At 53.7% G+C, this 26,186-nt stretch overlaps 3 protein-coding genes across 4 annotated transcripts; 1 reads left to right on the top strand and 2 right to left on the bottom strand.

The window, feature by feature from the left end:
* Window positions 1-1,164: 1,164 nt before the first annotated feature.
* Window positions 1,165-11,525, bottom strand: Spred3 (sprouty related EVH1 domain containing 3). Of its 2 annotated transcripts, none has more exons than XM_020178583.2 (6): window positions 11,395-11,525; window positions 9,705-9,885; window positions 8,440-8,608; window positions 8,268-8,341; window positions 5,467-5,610; window positions 1,165-4,743 (listed from the first exon to the last, which is right to left on the bottom strand). In XM_020178583.2, the coding sequence occupies exons 2-6, from the start codon at window positions 9,879-9,881 to the stop codon at window positions 4,078-4,080; spliced, it is 1,230 nt and encodes a 409-aa protein (XP_020034172.1). In that variant the 5' UTR covers window positions 9,882-9,885; window positions 11,395-11,525; the 3' UTR covers window positions 1,165-4,077. The 2 variants fall into 2 exon arrangements, with proteins under 2 accessions (XP_020034172.1, XP_073913951.1); XM_074057850.1 differs by having other exon boundaries at window positions 9,798-9,885.
* A 1,249-nt stretch (window positions 11,526-12,774) lies between these two features.
* On the top strand, window positions 12,775-16,381 carry Ggn (gametogenetin). Its single transcript, XM_020178582.2, has 2 exons — window positions 12,775-15,077; window positions 15,811-16,381. The coding sequence occupies exons 1-2, from the start codon at window positions 13,210-13,212 to the stop codon at window positions 15,926-15,928; spliced, it is 1,986 nt and encodes a 661-aa protein (XP_020034171.2). The 5' UTR covers window positions 12,775-13,209; the 3' UTR covers window positions 15,929-16,381.
* A 118-nt stretch (window positions 16,382-16,499) lies between these two features.
* On the bottom strand, window positions 16,500-23,435 carry Psmd8 (proteasome 26S subunit, non-ATPase 8). The gene is made up of 7 exons (XM_020178585.2): window positions 23,058-23,435; window positions 22,048-22,120; window positions 21,829-21,931; window positions 20,419-20,584; window positions 19,447-19,547; window positions 17,792-17,903; window positions 16,500-17,065 (listed from the first exon to the last, which is right to left on the bottom strand). Exons 1-7 carry the CDS (start codon window positions 23,418-23,420, stop codon window positions 16,928-16,930), a joined length of 1,056 nt encoding a protein of 351 aa, XP_020034174.1. The 5' UTR covers window positions 23,421-23,435; the 3' UTR covers window positions 16,500-16,927.
* Window positions 23,436-26,186: the final 2,751 nt, after the last annotated feature.

The following is a 26,186-nucleotide window of genomic DNA, read 5'->3' as shown; positions in this document are numbered from 1 at the left end:
ATTTTGTGCTGGGGATTGAGCCCAAGGATCTCACACAGGCTAAGCTCTCCTACTGAGCTACACCCCCAGCCTTGATTCCTCATTATTTCAAATGCCATTTATATCAGACCCTATCTTCAAAATAGATCCAGTGTCCTCCCACTTCTCCCCACTCCCCTCGCCTTGGTCCTATCCCCCGTGATCCCCTCTGGACATCACAGCAGCCTCCTTACTGTCAGCCTGCCCTTCCCCCAGGTGTGTTACCCGCACCCAGGGAGCCTGTGGACACCTGTGTCAGGTCCCCACCCTTCCATGCTTGGACTGTTGGACTGGGGTGTGGCTCAAGTGGTAGAGCACGTAACACCCAATATTGCTCACAAACCAGAGCTCACACAATGGCTCAGAAGGCCCCACAGATGGGTCATGCCTTTCTCTGCCCTCCTCTCCTAGGACTTTCCTTGGTTCTTTCCCTCCAGGTGCTCTCCCTCTCTTGAGGTTCATACTCTCACTTCAGTGGCTTGCATTACCTTTACTTGGCATGCCCTTCCCTGCACACATCTGGGGACCTTCTCACCTCCTTCATGACTTTGTTCAAATGCACTAAGTAACTTGTTAGTTCCCCCAGTATGAAGCTATAGGTCCTATGGGGAGGGACTTTTGCCTGTTTGTTTTTTTGTGATGGTGGTATTGGGGTTTGAACTCAGGACCTCTACCACTTGAGCCATGCCCCCAGCTCTTTTTGCTTTATTTATTTTTCAGATAGGGTCTCACACTCTGCCCTCCCCCAACCCCGGGGCCTTAGATGGTGATCCTCCTCCCTATTTCTCCCTTGTAGCCGGAATCACAGACCCATGCCATCAGATCAAGGTTGTTTAGATGGAGTCACTTTTTGCTGTGGCTGGCCTCAAACCAAGATCCTCCCCATCGCCTGATTAGCTGGGGTTAGAGCAGTACACCACTACACTGGATCCTGTTTGTTGTTTTATCTCTAGCATCTACTATAGAGTTTAGCGTGTATGAGGTACTCAATGAATGTACTTGTTGAGTGACTGAATATAAAACTCAGCTGGATGGGCAGTGTGACACTGAAGGATATGGAGGGAAAAGAGATTGGGGTAGATGATTCTTCTGCCAGTTCAGGAACATGAGTGGACCGGTGCATTAATACAAATAGAGGACACAGGCTGAGACTTTATCACAGACATTTCTTCGAGCGGATCTCAAGTCCCCCCACCCCCAAGACAAGGCTGGGTTTTTGGCCCCATCCTTCCCACCACTTCAGCCTGCACGGATGCTAACAATATTGAGGTCACAGACTGGCTTGGAATCAAGATCAGGAAGATAAATGTTGGGGTGCCTTCCCCAACATTGACCCCAAAGTCCAGGGCCAAGCATCCAATCTGAGGGGCAAGCAGCTGGGAAATTGGGCCTGGGGGCTCCAGGGTGTGAGGTCTTCCTGGCTCCCAGGGCAGCCCTCCACACACCCCTGAATGGGGGTGGTGAAGGGCAATCATGGATCAGAGGTGGATATCAGCAGGAAGCAGGGCCGGAGACCTGGGAGAGGCAGTGCTGGGAGGTGGGGGCCGGGGAAGTGACCCCCACATCTTCATCACAAGATCACACAGCACCGTTCAGCACTCTGGTCCCCTGTCCCACCCCTCCCCAAAACGAGGTAGGTTAAGAATGGAGCTTCCCCCCGCCCACCACGGAAGGGGGGAGACCGAGGCACAGAGAGGGGGATGGGGATCCAGGCTACCCCAGCCCCCAGTCCCTCCGCCCTCAGCTCTGGTGGGTGACAGTTATGAGAGCTGGGCAGAGTGGGGATGGGAGGGACACCCCCTTTTTTTCTTACCCATCCCAGGGTCTGGTTGGGAGAGCTGAGTCTCACAGGTTCCGGATGCAATAAATAGTTAATAATTTAAAGGAAGTGACAAAAGGATCTATCCCTCTGCGCCGCCCCCCCAAGCCATCCAAATCTGGGTAATGAAGAAAGGTGAGTACAAATCTCAATACTTGGGGCCAGAGCCAGGTCCCAAGCCCATGAAACATTGGGGCTGTCTTGCTCCAAGACCTTGGTTCCTCCATACAGGACACCAGATCTTTGATACACCAGATGCCCACTCCACTCAAGGCTAAGAGACTGTGGCATTCCCTTCCTCAGAGGACAGGCCTGGAGAAGAGCCACGAAACTGGCTTTCAAGCATTTCAACTCTGGCATGAAAGAGGAGGAACAGACTTAGCCAAGGGCTAGGGCTCAGGGTTAGGCTTGTAGGATGTGCAAGGCTGGGGATGATGAGGGTCTAGACAATGATAGCTAGAGCCAAAGTTACCTTTGTGCAAATTACAAAAGGGCAGGCCTTCCTCTGATGACCCATCTTGGACAACAGAGGTCTGAGTTCCACTACAGCTATATGGTTTGCGTAGTAGACAGCTCCCACAATCCTCTGTGACAATACCAGACCCTCAATTTGGGAACGGAGAGCTCCTGTAATCCGGGAATCTAAGTTCAAAACAGCAGAAATTTCCCCTAGGATAAAGGGTAATTCTGAGGATTTCTGGGGGGTGGGGGAACTTGGGCTGGGGTCCTGGGGACCTGAACTCCAGAGTCAGGGGCCTTGGGGTTTCATGGGCCTATAGATGGCGTGATTCAAGGGGGCAACAGTGCTGAGGGTGCACAAGCAGAGCCCAAAGAATCAGGTAGTGGCATTTCAGGACTTGTTGGGCTGGTAGAGTTTGAGTTCAAAGAAATGTGAAGTCTGAGGATGCTAGGGCCCTGGGACATCTCAGATCTAAATGTCTCCGAGATGAAGGTCCGGACAAGGTCTTGGATTAGGAGCAATTCCAGTGTTGTAGAGTCTGAGTCCTGCATCTGGGGCTCAATGGCACTGTGAAATCTTGAATTCAGTGCTCTAAAGCATTGTGGCATCACTCAGGAGCTGTGGGTCAAGGAATCAGAGGCCTGGATTACCATGACCATCCCACCTTCTGGGAGCTAGACCCCCACCCAGCCTTTAGAGGATTAGGGAGCTGAGAGTAGAAGGAAGCCAAAGACTGTGGGACATTTTGGGTCTCAAAATCCAGGTCCAAGGGGAACTAGAAGAGGATTTTTTGAGGACTTGAGACCAGTATCATGGGCCCTAAGGTGCTGGTGGCCTTAGTCACCTGAGGGTACTGGGCACCTCGAAGTCCATGTATGACATACACAGCACCCAAGAATGCTGGCTTGGTTGGGTCTACTGATGTCTTTGATCCCTGGCTCCCAGAGCATCTTGGTGTCTGGCATCTGCAGTTTACAGAGCTTTGTATGGGCCTCGAAAATCATTTTGGTCAGAGAACCTCATGTTTAAGCTTCTCCAGGGACTCAGTACATTTTAAGTCTGCAGTCCTAGAGCATCTGGGATCACCTGGATACCTTAGACCTCAGTATCCCATATCAAAAGGCCAGGTCTGTGAACGCTCAGGAGTAGGTAAACTTGGGACCAATATCTGGAAATTCCAGACGGCATCAAAGTTCAAACCCAGGCGGATTTAGCATCTCAAGCGTCCTGGGGCTCTTGTAAGAGCATCTCATATGTGGGTACACCAGGTCTCAATGAACATTCGGGGACCACTTTGTGGGGGGATGGATTCTAGGCCCTCATCTCATTATCTGGGAGTAATTGGCTACAGGTAAGGTCAGGATTGGCAACTCCTGATTAATCCTGGGGCTGTAATTAGAGGGTTCATGGTGCCAGGTGTGACCCGGGTCTGGACGTTCATTTGGAAGGGATTCAGGGTTCAAAGTCCCCGTGGAGCTCTCCTCTGCCCTCTGAGATGCAATTTGGAGCTGTCAGGAGGTTCCTCAGAGGGGTAGAGGGATGGAGAACCCAGAGCTGAGGAGGCCTGGGCTCTCTTGACAGAAATGTCAATGAAGCTGGGTCTGGGGACCCTCAGTCCTACGTTTAGGGTCCAGATTCCAGGTCTGGGATCTCTCAGTCCAAACTCAAGCTCCAACCTTCGAATGTGCCTAGGTTTGGGTTTTAGATTCAAATAGAGTCCGGGGTCTTGGACCTTCAATTTTGGGTCCTCGGTCCGGCTTCGGGACCCGCCAGGCCGTCCTCACCGCGCGGCCTCCTCGTGGCGACCCCCGCAGCCAGCACAGCCACATCGCGCTGCGACCCAGTGGCAGGCGCGCAGGGGCGCGTAGCAGCAGAGGCAGGGCACGGCCAGGGACAGCGCGGCCAGCGCGGCCCAGCGCGCGGCGGGGCGCGGATGGCCCGGCTCGCAGGCGCATGGGTCCGAGAAGTCGCCCTCGGCGTCCGACAGGCAGTGGTAGAGCAAGCTCTCGGCGCACCACAGGCAGCTGAGACGGCGCACCAGCAAGCGACCCGGGTCCGGGGCCTCCGCGCAGCGGCCACCACGCCCGTCCGCACGGCGACGGAAAAGCGCTCGGCAGTGCACGCAGCGCGCTGCCTCCTCAGCCTCCGGGGAGGCCTTGGCCGGCGCGGGGCTAGGTCCGGGACCCGGGGGTGGGCGAGCCGGGGGCGCTGGAGGCGCAGCCTCGGTGAGAGGGGCAGGTAGTGACACTGGGGGACCCTGAGCTGCGCCCCTCAACGTGCCAGTCTTGGCGAAGCGTACGACGCAGGTGGACAGGGCGAGGGGTGCGGGCGGCCCGGAGCGCCGGTAATCCTCGTAGCCGCGGCCGCCCCAGCCCGGGCCACCTACCCCGGGCACGGGTTCTGAGGGCTCCGGAATTCCCGTGACCGGTAGAAGCGGAGGATAGCTCTATAGGACCAAGGGACAAGGAGATCAGGTTAGCCAGGTCCGTGACTTTCCACCCGCAGTCTATCTCAGTCTCAAAAGACCCAAGAATCCCACAGATTCTGCTACAGGCTTCTATCACCCAAGGATTCTGTCCCCTAAAACCGTCCTGGGTTCGGAATTCAGACTTCCCAGCGTGCTCCTCTCCCGAGTCTGTCAACCCCCTCCTTTCCCAGAGACCGACAGGAATCCAGACATTAAACCCACACCTTAAGGATCTAGTGGCTCAAGGCTCCCATCCTGTGACTCTCAAGATCCAGGAGTCCCAGCCCCTGGCCTCTCTACCTTCAGATCCAGGAATTCCGGACCCCGGCCACCTCCACCTTCAGGATGAAGGATTCTTGGTACTCCCCTTGGAGTACCCCACACTCATAGGTGAATTCAGCAGTTTTAAGGAGCCCTTCCGAGTAACAGCATCCTCTAATATACTCGTAAAATTGTCCACCTCTCCCCGCAAGCCCCTCTGGAGTTTGGAACTCCCCCAAGTCTCCACTACTGCGGGAGACAACCCTGGGAGAAACCCAGGCCTCTTTCTATCTCCCCTACCCCCAGCTCAGCAGTCAGGTCAGCCATTCTCTGGGACCTGCGTGTCGTTTCTCAGCCCCCTAGGACCTCAGCTCCGGTCCCCTTAGGGATCCCAGCGCCCGATCCCATGCCACCCCAACTATCGCTAGCGGCAGATCGCACCTGAGCCGAGGAGCGGCGGCGCTGGGGGGGCGTGGCCGGCCCGAAGGCAGAGGCTGACTCCACTGTCACGATGGGGCCCGCTGCGGCGGTGGGAGGTGTCTCCTGGCGGCTGTGACTGGAGGAGGAGTCGCTGTCTGCGTGGGACTGGGGGAGATGGGCGGCCTCAGTGCGGGGAGTACCCCGCATAGCCGATGCCCTCACATAGATTCCTTCCCATTGAGAGCAAGGGCTCTGGGGCCCTCTAAAGCGAGGTCTGTGACTCACCCACCCCCACCGCAATCTATCCCAGTCTCAAAAGACCCAAGAACCTGGATTCAAGCCCCAGCTCCGCCACTAACTAGCTGTATGACCCCCTGTGAGTGAGCTCACCTCTGAGCCTCAGTTTCCTCCTCTGTAAAATGGGAGTCAACATAGAAACTATTCCTAAGGATGTGGTTAGGACCCACTGTCAAGGGCACATCATATGCCTGTGGTAAGGGAAAAGCTGGGTTCGCCCACCGCTACCCCAAGCTGGTGATGGAACCCCGGATTTTGCACATACTAGGCAAGTCCCCTGCTACAGGTATTTTTTTTTTAATTTTATTATTTTTTTATTTTTGTAGTACTGGGGTTTGCACTCAGGGCCTCATGCTTGCTAGGCAGGTGCTGTATCACTTGAGTCACTCTGCCAATTTTCCCCCCCCTCCCCCAGCCCTTTTATATTTTTTTGAGACAGGATCATGTTATGTAGCTCAGGGCAGCCGTGAAATTCAGATCTTTCTGCCTCCACCTCCCAAATGCTGGGATTATAGGCGAGCACCACCATACCCAGCTCTGGAAATGGATATTGCTATCACTAGACTTCTAACTGCTCAACTCACCAGCCTACAGAGCATCATATCATCTGGTTTGCTCTCCCTTGGCCAGTCAGCCACCTTCCTGCCTCATTTCCACTACCACACCTCCACCCCCCTGGAGATCCCTCCTTCCATGCAAACCAGGCTCTGACCTTTACTAGCTGAAGGATCACTTCTCAGACCCTCCATTCCCTATCTCATCTGTTTGCCACCTTTGTATACGTTCACTGAACATCACAGCATGCAGACACAAAGGCCACTGTATAGGATGCAGCTGGAGTACAGGCATCTTCCAGTAAGGGCTCTGTAGACAGGAACTGTGACTGCAGTGTCCCTAGCTCCATCTCCCCTTACTCTGAGATCCTCTCCCTTTTCTGTCCAGGGAACCAGTTTTGTTCCTCATGGTGGCCTCTAAAATTCCCACTGTTTTCAGCAAATGCCCCAAAGCTCCCGACATTCTGTGTTCATTCATTCAATCAATTTATTCAACACATTTTCTGAACACTTAAGATGTGCTAGGCTGTGTTTTAGGCACTGGAGATGCAGCAAGAAACCAGTGAAAGATCCTTGCCATCTTGGAACTGACCTCTAGCATGGGAGATGAATATTAAACTATTAGATAAGAAAGCTGTCTTTTGGCCAGTGCCAGTGGTCATGCCTGTAATCCTAGCTACTCAGGAGGCAGAGATCAGGAGGACTGCGGTTCAAAGCCAGGCTGGGCAAATAGTTTGTGAGACCCTATCTTGAAAACACCCATCACAAAAAAGGGGCTGGTGGAGTGGCTCAAATTGTTGGCCCTGAATTCAAACCTCAGTACGGCAACAGAAAAAAGAAAGAAAGAAAGAAAGAAAGCTGTCTTTTTTTTATTAACATATATTAATTGTACAAAAGGGTTTCCATACATGCATATAATGTACTTTAACTAAATTCACCCCACAAAAGTTATCATTTCAGAAAAGAAATTAGGAAAATATCTTAGAAGATGGGGTAAAAAATCAGAACCAGATTAAGGATCATGGGGAGACTGCAATTTTAAGTAGGTTACTCAGGGAAGTCTTAAGAAGGTGATATTTGTGTAAAATCCTGAGAGAAAGAAGAGAATAAGCTACATAGAGAATTGTAGAGGAGTGTTGTAGACAGAAAGAACAGCCAGTGCAAAGGCTCTAAGAAGGGAATGTACCTGCCTTGTTGGAGTGATTTGGGAGGAGGATTGTGTGGCTGTGAGGAAAAGTTACCTAGGGCCAGACAGTGTGGGGTCTTAGGTGTCACGGTAGAGACTTTGTCCTTTCCCTTGAGTGAAAAAGAGCCATGGGAGGGTTCTAGGAGGGGAAGTGTGAGATCTGACTTAACCTTCACCTGACTGTGCATGTGTGGGGAACTAAAGATAGGGGATGCAGGGGGAGGAGGTGACAATGAGAAGCTGATGAGATGGGATGTCCAGTTGGGAGATGAAGCTGGACAATGCCAGGTGGGAGGCAGATTCTGACCATTTTGAAAATAAAACCAGTATTTACTGGAAAATTACATGACAAGCATAAAAACCAGGAGTCAAGAATGACTCCCAGGTTTGGAGCCTAAGCAACTTGGAGTTGTGGTTCATTTGTTTATTCATTTATTTTTGTTGGTTTGAACTAAGGGCTTCCAACTTGCTAGGCAAACGCTCCCTACCACTTGAGCCATGCCCCTCAGCTCCATTTGCATTTTAAATTTATTCATTTTTATAATTTATCTTTTTATTTTACTTTAAATTTTTTGCCTTTCCCCACTGGACTAGAAGCTCCAAGAAGAAAGGAACTTTGTTGTGCTTACTGATGTCACCTCAGTGCCTAAAATGCTGCCTGGTATACAGAAGGTGCCATGACTGGGCTCAATCTGTGTCCCCAATTTTTGTGTAGTAAGGGCTCAAGAATTTGTAAAGCAGAACAAATCTCTGCTCTTCCAGAGAAGAGACACCCCAAGACTCACCGTCAGAGGGCAGGGGGTCTCTGCGGTGTCTTGGGAAGGGGAGGAGGAGGAGGAAGAGGAGGGAGTGAGTGAGCCTGGGGAAGGAAGACAGAGAGTGAGTCCCCTGGCCCCAACATCTTCTATGGCTGCCACCCACTCCACAGCCCCAGTGCCCAACACCTGAACCACTCACCTCGGCCAAGTGCCGCCAGTGCAGCCAGCAGACTCTTCTGGAACTCATCAGCCTCTACAGGACTCTGAAAAGTCAGCCCAAACTTGCAATCACCCAGGCTCCAGTGGTGGAAGATGGGGTTCACTTTGTTGTAAACCAAGCCTGGCCTCAGGGTACACTCCAAGGTGGTCTGATGGGCAGGAGGGGGCTGGGTGAGATACCCCCCAGTCATGACCTTTGCTCAATCCCAGTCCCTCTGCACCAACCTCATTTCCCAGCCCAGGTGTACCCTGGAACCCTGACTGACGTCCCAATACAACTCCCCAATTTAAAGGAATGCACCTCTGATACTCCAACATTTCTCCCAGTCTTTTGATCACTGCATCTTCCTCTTTCGATGTGCCAGTAGGAGCCCCAAATCTCTCTGAATGCCTAAAAAGTAGTTAACTCCTTCCAGAAATACCCTAGGTGTCCCCTTCTGACTCAAGAGTGCCCCTCACACATTACTGACCATGTCAAAATACTAAGTCAGTTCCCTTCTGGTGCCTCAAGCATTTCCTGAGGTTCCCTCCTCCCCCAATATTCTTCTTGAACTTTGCAGACATCCCCCCTCAATGCTGGTCAACCCTAAATACTCCCACATATCCCACCTAAGGCCACTGCTTCCTCCAAACCCTCCCGTTATTCCTAGTGACTCTTCATCTGAACAGCTACCTTCCCTCAAGCCTTTTCAAACAATCCAATATCCTTCTACACCCCCCCAGCTGAAACTTCCACCTCTTCCCTCTAAATTGTGCCAGACTGCCAGCTGTTCCTGCTGCACTGTCAACTGCATTTGACACTTATAAGTGGACCCACACCAAATGCCTCCGTAGACTTTGGGAGGACAGAGGCCAGTTGGTGGAGGGCCTCAGGGTGAGGGTTTCTGGGCAAGATGGAGCCATGGGAGGATTCTGATCAGAGCAAGGAGATGGTGCGAGTTGGGTGTAAGCAGGGCCCCTGTGGAACAGACTAGGGTTGGAGGGGGAGCAGGAATGGTGCAGGAAGATCCTAAGGAGGCTGCTGGGACAGACTGACTGGCAGGAGAGGCAGTGGACAGGACCTGCTTCAAACCCCAAATACTCCTCAAATTCCCAGCTCTTATCCATAGGACAGATAGTCTCATCCAAATTGCATCCCAGCTTGTCTCCCAGGTGTGAAGACAAGCTGACCTCTCCTCTGCACCCCCAGCCCCATCCCTGCCTCCCCAGGCTCCCACCCTACCCCCACGCCCCAGGGTGGCTCACTTTCTGGTCCCGGAGGCGCTCCCCGTGGATGACGTAGTGCCCCTGGCGGGCCCCCCCCTCGGGCCTGGCCCCTCGGACCCGACATACGCTCACCTGGCTGAGGCCCCCGCCCCCCACAGGCAGCCAGCCCCCACTGGAGTCATCTCGGGCCATCACCACGGCTCGGACCCGCACCATGTACCTGGAGGAGGTGGGGAGGACAGGGACAACACAGTCCGTGAACTCAAATCCTGCTCCCTCCCTCCAGTGTTCCCCCAACCCTGGTCTCCCCTATGTCCATCTCTCACATCCGGGTCCACCGCACCCTCAGCCACCAATACCCACCGTCTCCCCTTGTGCCCACTTTCTTCTAGAATGGCTTCTTTTTTCCTCGTGACATCTCTCTCCCATCTGCCTTCTTCCCCTTCTCTACCTTTTCTTGCCATACCCTCTTCTCCCCTTTTTCCCCATCCCCATCTCCACAGCCTGGGTTTGCCACTTCCCCTCCCCCTCCTGTTCATCCCCTCAACCCTTTCTGCTTCCCTCTCCAGCATATACCCACAGCCCCACCCATCGTCCCCCTCACAGCTGGGTTCCTGCGCATATATATTTTCTCTGGGCCCATCTACTCAGCTCCAGTTCTCCCAACACGGGCTCCGTACCCGATCGCCCAGTTCACTAGCTGGGTGAGAAACCCTGGCTCTCTTCCCCCCACCCCTTCCCGGATTTATGAATGAGACCGGATGCAAAGCTCACTGAGTCACCCAGCAACCGAGAGATGGGCAGGGAACAGGGAGAGAAATGGCCAGGGAGAGAGAGAGAGAGAGAGAGAGAGAGAGAGAGAGAGAGAGAGAAAGAGAGAGACATGGAGGTTGAGGAAGCCAGAAACCAGCGACCAGAAGAGATCCAAGGAGCATTTCATTCACAAAAATCAAGGCTGCTACCTCAGGTCCCAGCTGAGGGAAGCCAAAAGGGAGAGATAGGAAAGGTGGGGGGGGGGGGAGGCGGGATTGATCCCTCCTTCCACCTCCCTATCATCCTTCAGAAACATTTTACCCCGCCCCCAGCTCAGGGGACTTAGCCCTCCGCCCAGTAATCGGGATTAGCGTCCTGCCCCTCACTGCCACCCAGCACAGGGACCCTGGCGTCCCAACGTTAGGGACCCAGGCAACCAGTTCTAGCCCCCTCCCCCACCTGCAGGCTGCCAGGCTTTCCGGCCCTTCGGGAGGGGAAGGGGCGGCCGCAGCGCCCCCAGCCCCCTTTTCTCAATGGGATGGGTTTTTGTGAATGAGCAGTCACGTGACGCTGCTTCCTTTGTCCGCCCGCCTCCCCGACAACAGGTGAAGCAGGGAAAGAGGGCAGGGGTCCCCCCCCCCCAGGGCCTAGCTGGGATGGGGCACCGGGATCTCAGGATGCCCTACGCTCCCTACACATCTCTGTTCCCTGGGGGAGTGGTCTTCACAGTTCCTCAATGGTGAGGGTCCAGGACAGAATTTTGTGAATGGGCGTCCTCGGAGGAAGTCCAGGACCCCTAAATAAAGACTGGTACCCCAAATGGCTGCCGCGCAGCTTGGGGGCCCCCACCCCCTTGTCCTCCCAGCCGGGGTCCGCGGTCACCCGGGTGGGCAGAAGGTGAAGCGCGGTCCTGCCGCCCCCTCACTGGGGCAGGCGGGCTGTCAGCCCCCGCCTCCTCGCCGCCCTGGGCACCTGCCTGGGAGGCTCCGGCCGGGCTCCGAGCGGCGGCGACGCGGCCTCCTCCTCTTCCTGCTCGCTCCGGCTCCCTCGCTGGCTCCGGCGGCGCTGGAGACGGGCACCCGGAGCCGGGGCGAGGGGGGAGGGAGGGGGAACCTGGAAAACGGGTGGGGGGGAGGGGGCGGCTTGGGGGAGGGGTAAGAGCGAGGCGCGCTTACTTGCCCGCTGGGTCCTAAAGCCCGGCACTAGCATCAACGAACAGCCCCCTAACCCCCATTTTCTCAGGATCCAGAGGGGATTCCCTACTTTTCCATTCATCTTCTCCATTGCTCTCTGATGATGTGAGGAGACAGCGAGAAGGCCTGGTTTCAGGACTCTAAAGAGGCGGTGGTCTACGTTTTGGGATCTAAATGGGAGGGGCTGGGTGCCCAGTGGGGTTCGAAAAGGGGTGGGGCGAGAAGGGAGCATTCGCAAGAGGGCGGGGTCGGAGGGCTGAGTAAGGAGAAGCTTTGGATGCCGAGAGAACCGGGAGGGTGCGTCATGGAAGGGGCGGGTCCACGGTGGATGGACCTTCCGAGTGGGCGGAGGTAGGAGAGGGTCTTTGGGAAGAGACGCGGCCAGGTCCGAAAGGGCGGAGCTTGGCGATAAATTTCCTTGGGGGCGGGGCAGATGGGCGGTTCAAGAGGAGGAGCTACGTAGCAATGATTGCAACGGGCGGGGTTTGGGGGAGGGAGTAACGGAGGGGGGCAGAGCACTTAAGGGGAGCTAAGGAGAACGTCCTCAAGAGGTGGGATTTAGGACAACTAGGCTTGGGGGCGTTGAAAAGGACCGCAGTATTTCAAAGGGAGATCCAGGTTGGCAGGGGCCGGACTCAAGCTGGCTCCTAACAGCGAGGCCTCGAGCCAGGGGGCGTGGCCTCGATCTCGGGGTCCGCCCGCGCTGTCTCGCCCACTTGCCTTCACCCGCACCCCCGTTCTTTTCGGTTATTTTCTGCTACGGCCGTTCCCCGCCCTGCCCTGGGCCCAGGGGGCCGCGGTCTGAACTTTGGTCGGCTGGAGGAGTCGGTGAGTGGGGTCTTTTAGGTGGAGGAGCCGGGGCGGAGCCTGGGAAAGGGGTGGAGCCTGAGTGTCGGGACCTGCAGGTAGACCCGAAGCGGAAAAAGTTTAGGAATGAGACTTGAGGATCTGCCGCTTCCTGGGAAGAAGGAGAGATTCAAATAATTGACAAAGGATGGGTGGGTGATGAAGGTTACAGTTGAGGGCTGAGGGATTAGCATGACCAGAATACCTGGTATTTGTGAGGCAGAGGCGGAGCAAGAGGGCGGGTTGGGGATGAAGCCAGATTCCCTGACGATCGGGGGCGGGACAAGACTGTGGGGCGGGACCTAGGTCTATGGAACCTGGTAGGAGTGTAGGGAAAGAAGCCCGAAGTCTTTGTAGGCTACTGGGCACAAGTATCATTAGCGGTGTGGACTGACAGACTAACAGAAAAACAGGCAAGACCTGAGTCTTGAAGCCTGGAGACCCGGGGCGTGGCGAGGGTGTTGGGGATGTGATCTGAAGCAGCCAAGGGGACTGGGATGGAATCTTAGTACATTAAAGGGAGGTGGGGCCTAAGTATCTGAACAGCGGTTGAGAGGCCAGGGGGAAGTGGGCGTGAGCGTCCAGACTCGGAACAGGTGACCAGAGACCAGGATTGAGTGGCTATTGGAGGAGAGAGGAGGGGCCAATGCAGATGATAAATCCAAGACCAGCCGTCCTAGTGGGGTCCCCGCAGCCCTAGCAGACTGACTGGCAAAAGTTTTTCTGGCCACAGTCCCCGACCTCCTTCGGAAATGGGGAACGTGCAGTCGGAGCCGTCCGCGGGCGGGGGCTCCCGAAAAGAGCAGGCCTCAGACCGCGCCTGTGATTCCCGCCGGACGTCCGTGGTGGAGCCCGAGGTGACCCCCTCCTCCCCGGCTGTGCGCCTGGCTCGAGGGCTGGGCGTCTGGTTCCCTGGCACCTCCACGCCCCCGGGACTCCTGGTACCCCCGGAGCCCCAGGCCTCACCCTCACCCCTGCCCCTGACCTTAGACCTGCCCTTGCCAGTGACGCCCCCTCCAGAGGAGGCGGTTGCGGCCGCGGTCTCTACACCACCCTCGCCCCCCGTGGGGACCCTGTTGCCCGCGCCTTCTAAGTGGCGAAAACCCGCGGGCACTGCGGTTTCCCGGATCCGCGGTCTGTTGGAAGCGAGCCATCGCGGCCAGGGCGACCCTCCGAGCCTCCGCCCGCTGCAACCGCTGCCCCGGCAGCTACCGGAAAAGGACCCTATCGCGAGGGCCTCAGCCCCACCTTCGACGCCCCTGGAGCCGCGGAAGCTGCCGCCGCCACCGCCACCTTGCGACCGGCAGCCCCCGATCCGTAGAATCACTCCAGCTCTGGTCACATCCGCCACAAGCCCCCCCGAAGGCCAGGCCAAGCCCAACAGCGAGGGTCCCACGGCCGGCGGGGCCCGCGGAGGAGCGCCTCCCCAAGCGGGAGAAAACGAAATGGCCCGCTCTGCGGCTTCTGAATCAGGCCTGAGCCTGCTGTGTAAAGTCACCTTCAAGTCGGGGCCCTCCTTGTCGCCTGCCGCGGCCCCGAGTCCTTTAGCGCCCAAAGCCTCGCTTGGGGGCGGCGGACTCTTCGCCCCCTCGGGCGGCATTTCTTATGCTGAGGCTCTGAAGCAGGGGCCCCTGGCTCCCGGGGCCGCTCGCCCTCTGGGAGAGTTCTCTCGTGGGGCACAGGAAACCGAGGGCGGTGATGGCGATGGCGAAGGGTGTTCTGGTCCCCCTTCGGCGCCTGCGCCCCACAACCGGGCCCCACCGCCGCCCCCCTACACCACTTTCCCAGGCTCGAAGCCCAAATTCGACTGGGTGAGCCCTCCTGAAGGCCCTGAGCGCCACTTCCGCTTCAACGGAGCTGGAGGGGGCGTCGGGGCGCCCCGACGGCGGGCGGCCGCGCTCTCGGGGCCTTGGGGCTCTCCCCCGCCACCGTCAGGGCAGACGCACTCGGCTCCCGGGCCCCGAAGGCCCACGCCTGCCCTGCTGGCGCCTCCGATGTTCATCTTCCCGGCGCCCACCAATGGCGAGCCCGTGCGCTCGGGGCCTCCGGGTTCGCAGCAGATACCGCCACCGCCGCCGCCGCCGCCGCCGCCGCCGCCGTCGCCGCCCACGCCACCAGCCACGCCGCCTCCCGCACCGCCGCCCGCACCGCAGCCCACACCACAGCCCGCGGCCCTCCAGCCAACGCCGCTGCTGGTGGCCCGCCCACCCACCCCAGCAGTGGGCCTCGAGGAGTCAGTCCTGGCTACCACCCCAGCCCCTACCCTGTCCCCTGCCTTGGCCGCGGAGCAGATCCCGGCACCCGCCCTGCCCCCATCCCCATCCCCAGCTCCCATCACCTCCCAGCCTTCGACGCCCGCGCCCCCGCCTATCAAGGGTCGCACGCGCAGGAACAAGGGTCCACGCGCGGCACGAGTCGCGGCTCGTGAAGATGCCACGCCTGGAGATGGCCCTCGCGAACGAACTACAGCTACCGATAGCGGGGGTGGTGGCAGCGGGGTCCCTACCAAGGGCGCCGCGCACCGCTGGCCGCCTTTTCAGGTGCTTAACTCTTGTCCTTGCAAGTGTTACTGCCGCCACCAGTCCCGCCATCGTCGCCTGCCACGCAACGTGTCTGCCTGGTGAGGGAGGTGTGGAAGTAGGGAGGGGATGGAGAGGGACCCATGCAAGTTCTGGATGAGCTCATCCAGGATACTCTGACCAGGGTCCTGACCCTTGAACCTCCTACCTGCATGTCAAACCTGGTTGGGCTCCAATCCCTCAGGAGCTTTGATTCCATACTGACCCAGCCTCCCAAGTTAACCATCGGTGGTGCTGCTACTCTCTGAAGCCAAGGAGGGAGGGAAACTGTACCAGTTCACCTGACCCTGTTCGCTACCAGGAGTCTGTCTCTAAGGGCACCAAGAGACCATGTTCCAAGCTCATCCGGGGTGGGAGGGAGATGACTGCCTTCCCAGAGCACGGGAATCCCTGGGCTAGCCTCTCATGAACCCTTAGCCTTTGACCACCAGAGGGCACAGATGCCCCAGCCCTGTGCTTCAAGGGCTGCTTCCCAGAGCCTGTACCAGGGGAGATACTGCACCCTCCTAATACCACCCAGCAGTGCCTAGCTTTCTACTGAATCTCTGGATCTGGTTCCCGTCTGACCCTGGCTAGCAAATACACTGAACCCTGAGACTCTGCCTGGGACCTCTTCCAGGCTCAGCAAGGCACCATCACCAACCCTCAGCCCCCTTTCCTGCTCTAAGCAGGTGTGGCTCTGCCAGAAGTCCTTATTCACAGGGAAGGCGAAGCCTCAGAAGGGGGAGGGCCTGGTCACTCAGACAAGCCCTGTCGCTCTTTCCCTCCTCCCAGGTTGAGAACACCTACCAACCACCTGAGCGAGCCACCCTGGGTTGCCACCATCAAGCTGGCTGGATCCTTGGTAGCTGGGTTGGAACACTACGACTTGCAAGCCACCCATTCCAACTGAGTGGTGTGTGTAATGCCCCTGCATTCCCCTCCATTCCAATAAATTAACCACTCCAGACACCTAGTCGCCTGTTGAGTCACTGCTGGGGCTGGAGTGGCAGGGTAGGCACAGCTGAGGCCTCCATCAAAGGGCCACACCCTGGATGTGCTAAGTCCCCCTAAGTCAACTAGCTAGGGCAGCAGTAAGCCAGGTTCCATCCAAGTGGCCCAGGGTAGGGAGGGAGCACTCACTCCCCTAAACTACACAGCCCATGTCTGATCTGATCTGATCTGGTGCCAAACTAGAAGTGAGTGACAAACCACTCTGGAGAGATGTGATCACGCCTAGTTGACAGAGGGGCGAACTGACTCTGGATGCTTTTCCTGAAAACCCTACAACCCACAAATGGCTCAGCCAGGCTTGGACTCAACCCCTTAAACACCTTCCCAAGAACTTCAAGGCAAGAAGCAGGCTGGCGGGCGGGAAGTCCGAAGTCACAGGGTTGGCTCAGGAACAGGGATCTGGGCATATCCACACCTTTTGTTCCAGAGGGCTCACACAAGTAGCCCACAGACAGGGTCCATTTCACATATTGTTTTAAAAATTATTTAATTAATCAACATTTAAAAAAACTGGGAAAACTTCTTCACCCACCCCCTTTGCTGAAAAAAACCTAACACCCTGGCCAAACATTGCAGTGTGTCACATGGCTGGCTGGAGCAGTCCCTGTACATGGGGCCTGTGCTCTCCTGTGGGCCACAGGGCCATTGGGCACCTGTGTTTGAGACCAGAAGCAATGGCCGCTGGACAGAGGCTGACCAGATGGAGGGTATTACTGGTAACCCCCAACCCAAGAGCCCCCAAACTTCCAAGATTTCCAGGCATGATAGCTGTCTCCCCCGCCACCCTGACTGGGGAGACAAGGGCCTGGAAGAGCAGTTAATCCACCTTTATTGGAGGGCAGCCTGCACTAGGACTGTTTTGAATAACCATGCCCTGCCCGTCCCAGGGCCCGTGGGCTCAGACGATCATCTCCAGCTGCCGGGCATATTCGATGACCTGTTTGGCCAGTTCCGTGGAGGGGATGGTGGTATCTTCTGGCTTCTGCTGCTGGCTGGCAAAACTGTAGTAGTTGTTGGGGCCCAGGACCCACCCTCGCTGCAGGAAGGGAAGGTTCAGAGATGGGTAGAATGATCCCAAAGGCTGTCTCCTGATCCCATGGAGCTCCCACTCACACCTGTGCCGTGGCTGCCTTTCTTCACCAACCCCCTTCTACCTGCACAACTCTGGGTAAGGAATTTCACTCTCTGGGCCTCAGTTTCTCCATGCTCAAGATGGGGGTCTTAATCATACTTTGCGCCCAATTCGAGGATTCAATCAAAACTTCTGAAGCACTAAAAATAGTGCTTGGCTGACTGTGATCGATAGCTGTCACCATCACTCACAATCGCACCCATTCCATAGTCTGCTCTTGACCTTCCTCCTAGACACCAGGGTCATAACTCACACCATGAGTCAGTATCTCCAGGGTACTGCTCCTGCTCCAATGCTCCACACCAAATGAAGCAAAGTTTTATGGGGAAAGCCGCCACCTCCAAAGAATTCTGCTAAGTGTAAAAGCCAACATACAGAGTGCCCCTCAACTGGTGCCATGTGACATTATGCTAAGCCCATCCCACGTTAAACTCTAGCTCCCTTTCATGGATAGGCGAACTGAAGCTCAGAGAGGCTTAGCAACTTGCCTAGGGTCCACACCGCTGGATCTAACTGTGGGAAGTCCTGCTCCCTCTAGTGTCCCTCTGGACCACCAGCCCACCGCACAAACACTGCTGTTACACAGCGCCTCTCTCGCTTCCACAGCCCCTTGCCCTGCACCCCAGCCACCTTCTTGGCGTAGTCCGTCATCTTTTTTGGTGTGTTGAAGAAGAGGATTCGGGTGGCCTCGGTGAAGAGGATCTTCTCATAGGCCTTCTCTATGCACCCAGCAATTTCATCCCTGCAGGGAAGATGATGAGTTCTCATTACTGAGTGCAGACAGCCTCCCAGGTCCTGTCCTCCCAGGCCTGATGGGTTGGTTCTGGCCCTTCAGTTCAGCACTGACGTCTGGAATAGAGTATGTTACTGCCTCAGCTAACTGACAGAGGCTCACAAAGAGGGAGCTTAACCTGAGCTACAAGACTCAGATCTAAATCTGACTCCTGTACACTGAAAACAGCAGGTCCATACCCTTGAATCCCACTCCCAGCCACGATGGATTCAGGCTGTCTGAAACCCAACTTGGGATTCAGATCTCTTCATATATGACCCCCTTCACAAGCATGCTGTACCCCACTTCATAGATCATGAGTGGGTTCTTTGTACCTATCAAATAGCACCATGACAACACAAGTGTAAAAACAGCAAGGCTAGGTATGATGGCTCATGCTCGTAACTCAGCACTCTGGAAGCAAAGCAGGACTGAGTTTGAGGCCAGCCTGGGCTGCAGGTGATTGAGACCCTCTCTGAAATTAAAAACAGCAAGGCATCAAGTCAGTGGGATGGGGGTAGGGTGAAGTCTGGGAAAAAAAACAGTGACAGAGAGGGGAGTGTCCCTTTCTGAGACAGGTATGGGTATATGAACTCTTCTTCACCTAGGAGAGATTTGGGTATTTTTGTTTTGCAGGACTGGGATTTGAACTCAGGGCTTCATGCTTGCAAAGCAAGCGCTCTACCACTTGAGTTACACCTTCAGTTCATTTTGCTCTCATTATTTTGGACATGGGGATCTCAAGAACTATTTGCCAGGGCTGGCCTACAACTTAATATCAGCCTCCCAAGCAGCTAGGATTATAGACATGAGCCATTAGTACCTGGCACTTGGGAGAAATTTGGGAGAGCTACAACATTTTATAACAGAAAATACCCTAAGGCTGGTGCTATGGCTTACCTAGCTCGTGTGAGGCCCTGAGTTCCACCCTCACAACACCACCCCCCACACCAAACCCACTAGGCTGCCCTTCCTCCCTTCTGCCATGCCTGTGTGCTTGTCTTTGCTATTCAAAGAATGGAAATTCACTCCAATCTGGTACTGTGCCCAAGTGGAACCAGCAGTAGAACCACTTGACACCCTTTTACACCTTGAGGAATGAGTACATCTTCCCATGTGATGTCATTTGTGCACACAGCAACCTGAGGAGCAGGTAGAACTTTGTGGTCTCATTCTAGAGAAGGGAGAACTGAGGGTCCCCAGCCTAGGTGCCCTGAGGAGGGGTCCCGTAACTCACACGACGGTCCCTGGAGGAGGGGTGCAGGAATGGGCTGAAGCACTTCTTAGAGAGGCAGGAGGCCCATCTGCTGAGATGTCTGGGTGCCACATCCAGGCAGGTCTGACCCACATGGCCACACATGTAAACAGCCCAGGGCAAGAAAAGGGCTATTGTCTACAACCAAAGGAACCAGTTCCACTTCCAGAAAAGGAGGAACGAGGTGCTAGGGGATAGGAACCAAGCCTGGCTCGCTCAGATCAAGGCCAGCCAGAACAGGACTGCCCCTTTCCTCACCTGATAGTGTCCAGCAGGATGTCAATGAAAAAGGTGTAGCTCTCGGCGGGGATATTTCCCTTGGCCAGGAACACCTTGTTGTAGCTGCCTTCCATCAGGTACTGCACAGGCAAAGAGAGGAAAGAAGGGGTGAAGAGGCAGCACTGGGCTTTCCTGCACTGTCAATGTCCCACCCCAGCCCCTCTGTGTCAGGACACCCTTGGATATATAGACACTCACTCCTGGCAGGTGGGGTTCCTCCTAGCCAGGAAGTTCCTGCTGGTTTACTTCCTCACACACACTCTCTCCTAACCTGACCTGGGTTGGTATCCAGTCATTTCTTCTCCATTGACAGGAAGCGGCAGGGCTGGGTCCACCCAGCCTCCCCCTCCACACATCTGCCCGCCACAGGCTGCCTCCTACCTGTCCTCTCTGCTGCCCTTCCTCACAGTCTCCTCAGCTCTAGGTCCCTCTTCGTCCCCGCTCTGAAGCTTCTTCCCAGGGCCCCTTACCTCGCTCCAGAAATACTGTCTTTTCTGCTGTCCCTCAAGCATGGCAGGCAGGTTTCTGCCTCACGACACTTAGTCTGGCCAGTACCTTCCCTTCAGCTGGACATCCACATGGTCTGCTTCTCACCTCTTCCAAGTTTTCCTCAAATCTCACCTCTCCCAAATCTCCACCTCCTCCTACTTGTTTTTCTCCACAGCACTTAACATCTGACAGACTGCACAGGTTATTTATTCTTTTGGTTTGCTGTCAGCTTTCTCCCCTCCCCATCATCTCCACAAGATCTGGTATCTTATCTGTTTGAATCCCTGCAGTCTGAAAACCCATTTTAGCAGCTGGGATGCAGTACGTGTTGCTGAATGAGCAAATGAGTCCATGGGTTGAGGATGGCTGGACCCTGACAGCTCTCTGGGAAACCCTCTTCACTGTCTGTCTGCACATCACCCACCTCAGCCAGGCCCTCCCGGTCCCCTGCCCCAGCCTCACTTGTTCGAGGGACACAGGGTGCTTGATGTAGACATTGGTCTGGATGTCCTTGGCAGGCAAGCGCTCCAACTCTGTGTGGAACTCAGCCACCCGGTTCTGGGACAGCAGGAAGAGGAGGTTGAGGCCCAAAAGCTGGTGCATGTAGGCCGACTCAGGGAGCTGCTCCCTGAGGATCAGGGAGGGAAACCAAGGTAAGGAGGAGTCAACCAAGTGCCTCTCCCCAGGCTCCAGGAACCCTCACAACAGTTTCAAGAGATTCAGATGAGGAAAGTGAGGCCCAGAGAGGCACAAAAGTCACAGGCAAGTGACCTCACTGCAGTGAACTGACTCAGCCTCTGTTTCCCCACCTGTAAAACAGCTATCCCTACACTATCTAGAGAATTAGGGGTGAGTGAAGGGGGTGATGTGAACTAAGTGACCTAACCCAGGTAAGGTGATTAAGAGTATCCAGCCCAAATAAACTCTATTAAGTGCTAAGATTATATTAAGAATCATCACCCCCACATTAGGGTGAGAACTGAGACTTAAGAGAGATGAAATCATTTGCCCAAGAGCACATAATTAGAAAGTTTCAAATTCTTAATCATTAATTCATGCAGAATCATCTAGTTTTATGTTCAACACAAATTCAATGAATTCCCGCTTTGGGCCTGGCCCTGTTATAGATGGTGCCAGAAACAAAGCAGTGACCAAGACAATTCCAGATTCGGCCTTTTGGAAGCTCACAGTGTAGTGGGAGAGACAGGGCTGGAATGGGTGAGGCACAATCGAAGAAGTGAGGGCCAAGATGGAGGGTCTGCAGCAGAGAGGTCAGGGCTGGGACAGCAATGGAGGCCACAGAAGAGAACATGGTCTTGAGCATGTGTGCCATGGAGAGCCATGACAGGTTCTAAGTAGAGGATCAAGACAGTCAAATTTTCATGTCATAAAGATCTTATTGGGCCAGAGGTTTTGATACACAACTAATTCCAGCACTCCCAAGAGGCAGAGGCAGGAGGATCACAAATTCCAGCCTGGAATTTGGAATATGGGCTACATAGCCAGACCATGTCTCAACCCCCCCCCCCAAAAAAAAAACAAAAAAACCAAACAAAACCCAAAAGATAAGATCCTACTGGCTGCTTTGGGGATATGAGTGAAGGGGGTGACTGGAGCCAGGGCAGATGAATGGGGATAGTGGCCACTCTGGGCAGAGGGGTGTAGGGTGGGAATGGGTAAGGAGAGGCAGAGAGGAGACCTATAGAAACTGGACCATACAACCAACTCTGTGATCTTGTGGCCTCTGGGAAAAGAGCTAAGCAGAACAGTGGTTCCCAGGTGAAGGAAGACAACCTCCATGGCTGCAACAGAAGAAATAAGTGAACTGCCAAGTAACCACCCCCACCAGTCAGGGACAGGGCCCATTCTCACTTGTAGTCAAAGTAGTAGCATTTGAGCTGGGCCATGTAGCGCTCGAAGGAGGGGATGTCCTTGCGTAGGATGCTCCACTGGGCCCCAATCTCCAGTATGTCACCTGTGGGTGACAGGGTGGGCTCAGAGGGTGACTGGGCTTCCTTCCCACACCACTACTGTGACTGTTCCTGACATGTCCTCCAGCCCATCACCCTCCACAGTCCCAGTGACACTCACGGGCCAGAATGAGCTGCTGTTTGGTTAGCTTGGTCCCTGTGGTTGGCAGGAAGTTGAGCTCCAGAAGAACCAGCTGATGGGATTAGAAATGAGGGAAAGATGAGACTTCAAAATATAAGTACTTATCTTCTCTGGGCTTTTGTTTTCCCACTTGGAAAATGAGTTAACCATCACCCCAACACATAAAATTGCTGTATTAAGAGTCAGTCTTCATAAAACACTCAGAATAGGGCCTGAGCTCACAAGGACTCATTTAGGATTACGTCATATGACAATTATTAATAACCCCACTGGGGAAACAGGAACCACTCAGTACCTAACCCAATGAAGTCACGGGGTGAGAAGACGCCAGCACCCTCAGTCCTAGCAGAGCTTCCTGGCATTCTGGGAAGGGGTTATTGGCTAACCCTCTCTTCTAGTTTGGCCCATTCACCATTCTTTGGACCCGCCTACTTTACACCTCCTCCCAAACACAATAGAATGTGCTCACACCCTGCACCTCATATTCTTGTTCTTCTAGGTCCCTCACCCCAGATCTCTCAGCCCCTAACTTAGTCTGGTCTTAGCCACCCATCCCCTACACACTCCATCATCTCCGCCTCACTCTTTCACCACTCTGTGCAGTCCTCGGCCTCCCCACTTGGTCGTGTCTGGAACCACCCTACGAAAAAAACCCCGACACCCAAAAGTACCCCGACCAGTCAGGCTTCCAAGCACCAACGATGTTAACTCTCAATCAGTTTTCTGCCATAACCAGTCTTTGCATCGCTGCCTCCCGCCCCGCCCCGTGGGACCGCATTTGGTCGGTTCCAGTCCTCTCTCACTTCTTGACCCCTCCGCGCCCGCACATGGGCTGTTCCGAATCTTTCTCCCTTCGGGATCCGCTGGGCCCGCCTTGGTCCCGTCGGTACCCAGAGCCTCGGGGGTGGCGGGAGCTTAGCTCAGCCCCAGATCCCGCTTGCAGCGCCCCGCAAGCACTAGGCTGGCTCCCTTGGCCCGCCGACCCGTACCTTGAGGCGGCCCAGCTCTTCCCCGCATTTGCTAAGATTGGGGCTTTTACGGTTCCACTCGCCCTTGAGTTGCTCGTACATGCCGGCCGCGGCCTGCAGAACCGCTCCCGAGGCAGCCGCGGGCCCGGAGCTCGAGACACCAGACCCTCCGTTCACCGCCGCAGCCGCCATCTTCCGTGATGCGGCAAATCGCCTGCCTGTTTTACGGCAGCGACGCCTACTGACGCTCGCCCGGCGGAAGTGGGGCCGGGAGGTGGAGCCCAAGGGCGGGGGCGGGGCTACGACGGCCCTCAGCAGCCGGCCGCTGGGGGTGCGCCGTCGCTCTCGGGGTGGTGGCCTCGGAGCCTTGCCCTTAATGAACATGTCAGTTAGAGCTCCGTCAAAATGGTGACCGGAAGCCGGCTTGCCCTAACCGAAAAAAGATGACAGCGATCTCAACGCCAGTAGTCAATATGGCCGCCCTGGCTTCACCTTATGCGTGCCGGACGTTACGTTACTGTCTTGAAGGATCCACTTTCAGGACAGCTTCCCTAAGCCATGGCAGGTGTCGATGTGGAGCCATTTGGACAACTGAGTCATTTTATAGACAGGTTCTGAAAGGCTGTGTAACCTGAAAACAACCTATGGCTTTAAATGCCACGCCAGGCAGAGGATTCCCAGTTTTATAAAAATCCCAACTCTAATTGATGCACAGAGTGTTTCATTGTGATATTTCCATATACACATATAATGTGCTTTGCTCAAACTTGCTCCCAGTATTACCTTCTCTTATCCACCCCTCCCCTCTTTTAAAACAATTTTAATGGATTTCATTATTCCATTTATATATATGTATATAAAGTACTTCGATCATATTAACCCCTCCCCTCTCACCCTTTCCTTTTGCCCTCTACTGCTTTCTACCCCCAAACAGTCCCACTTTTATGCTAATTTTTATTTTAGGTCTCAATTCCGCATATGAGAGAGAACATGCAATGTTTGTCTTTCTCAGTCTAGCTTATTCCACTTAACTATCTCCAGTTTCATCCATTTTTCTGAAAACTACAGTTTATTTCTTCTTCATGACTGAATAATACTTCGTCGTGCATATATACCACATTTTCTTTATCCATCTATTGTCGGGTACCTAGGTTGAGTCCATAGCTTGGCTACTGTGAGTAGTGGTGCTGTAAACATGAGTGCACAGGTATTTCTACTGTATGCTGACTTACAGCCCTTCAGATATATTCCCAGGAATGTTATAGCAGGATTATATGGTAGTTTTTTTTTTTTTTCGTTTGCAGACAATTATTTTTCTTTTGGTGGTAGAGGGGTTTGAACTCAGGGCCTCCCACATGCTAGGCAGCTGCACTACCACTTCAACCACCTATTTTTAGTGTAGATTTTGTTTTGTTTTTTGCGGTACTGAGGTTTGAACTCAGGCCTTCATGCTTTTAGGCAGGTGCTCTACCACTTGGGTCACTCTGCCAGCCTTTTTTTGTGTTGAGTATGTACTAGCTAAGGTCTTTTGAACTATTTGCCCTGGCTGGTTCCGAACTACATCCTCCCAATCTCTGCCTCCTGAGTAGCTAGGATTGCAAGCACAAGCCACCAGTGCCTAGCTTGTTTTTAGTGTTTTGAGGAAACTATATGCTGATTTCCATAGTGGCTGCATTCATATACATTCCCACCAATAGCATATAAAGAAGGGTTCCTTTTCCCCTGAATCTTCACCAGCACTTCTTGTTGTTTGTTTTTATTTTTTGGCAGTACTATTATATTTACTTGAAAGTATTTTATTAATATTGGCCATTTTAAAATGATATCATTTCATGAACCTCCAAATGAACTTTTTAAGTAGACAAGGGGAAGATTTGAGGGTCTCTCACCTATTTGTAAAACTGCCAGAACTTCTTTTATAAGATCAGTATCTTCAAAGTCAGAAGCTAAACAAAACTTTTTCCTTTAAAAATGCATACACAAACATTTCATCTACAACTGTATTATATCTTTGACAAATCTCTATTGGGAGGTTCAATACTAAGTACAGGCATTTATCTTCAAAGCAGTTTTTTTTTTCAGGTTTGAAAACTTTATCATGTCAAGTATGGAAAATAATTTTTCCATAATTTAAGAATACATGAATTCACTTAGAGATGTCTCTTCAAATTCAGTGAATCAATCCATCTCTTCAGCAAATTTTGTCAGGACTCCATGTCAATATCCACTTTTTAAAAAATGTTTTTGCAGTGCTGGGGTTTGAACTCAGGCCCTTCACCTTGAGCTACTCCACCAGCCCTTTTTTATGAAGGTTTTTTTGAAATAGGGTCACGCAAACTATTTGCCTGGGCTGGCTTTGAACCGAGATCCTCCTCATCTCTGCTTCCTGAGTAGCTAGGATAACAGGTGTGAGCCACTGGTGCCTGGTTCACTTACATCTTTTAAGTGTTTTCTCTATGTTTTCTTGTAGTAATTTCAGTTTCAGGACTTACATTAAGATCTTTGATCCATTTTGAATTAATATATAAAAACCACATTTTCTTTGCCCAGTCCTTGGTTGATGGGCACTTGGTCTGATTCCCTAGCTTGGTTATTGTGAATAGTGCTGCTATAAACATGGGTGTGCAGATATCTTGATTGTACGCTGACTTATATTCCTTCAGATATACACTCAGGACTGGTATGGCAGGTTCATATGGTAGTTACCTTTTTAGTTTTTGAAAAAACTCCATAGGGATTTTCATAGTGGTTGTACTGATTTACCTTCCCACTTTAGGGTCTGTTTTCTCCCACATCCTCACCAGCATTTGTTGTTTATTTTCTTGATGATAGGGGTGAGATGGAATCTCAGTGTAGTTTTGATATGCATTTTCCTTTATGGCTGTGAAAATTACATTGGAATTGTGATGAGGATTGCATTGTCTCTGTAGATTGCTTTTGGCAGCATAACCATTTTCACAATTCTAATTCTGTCATTCTACGAACATGAGAGTTTCTTGCATTGTGGGTTTGTTTTCCTGATTACTTTCTCAACCTGTTCATTGCCAGTGTACAGAAAAGTACCGATTTTTGTATGTTGATTTTGGATCCTGTTACTTTGCTAAAAGTTTTTTCAGATCTAGGAGCTTTTTGGTGGAGTCTTTAGGGTCT

Source organism: Castor canadensis, chromosome 16, assembly GCF_047511655.1.
Source record: "Castor canadensis chromosome 16, mCasCan1.hap1v2, whole genome shotgun sequence".
Classification (NCBI taxonomy): domain Eukaryota; kingdom Metazoa; phylum Chordata; class Mammalia; order Rodentia; family Castoridae; genus Castor; species Castor canadensis.
The sequence above is the reverse complement of the archived record's forward strand: the minus strand, read 5'-3'. Positions and strand labels throughout refer to the sequence as shown.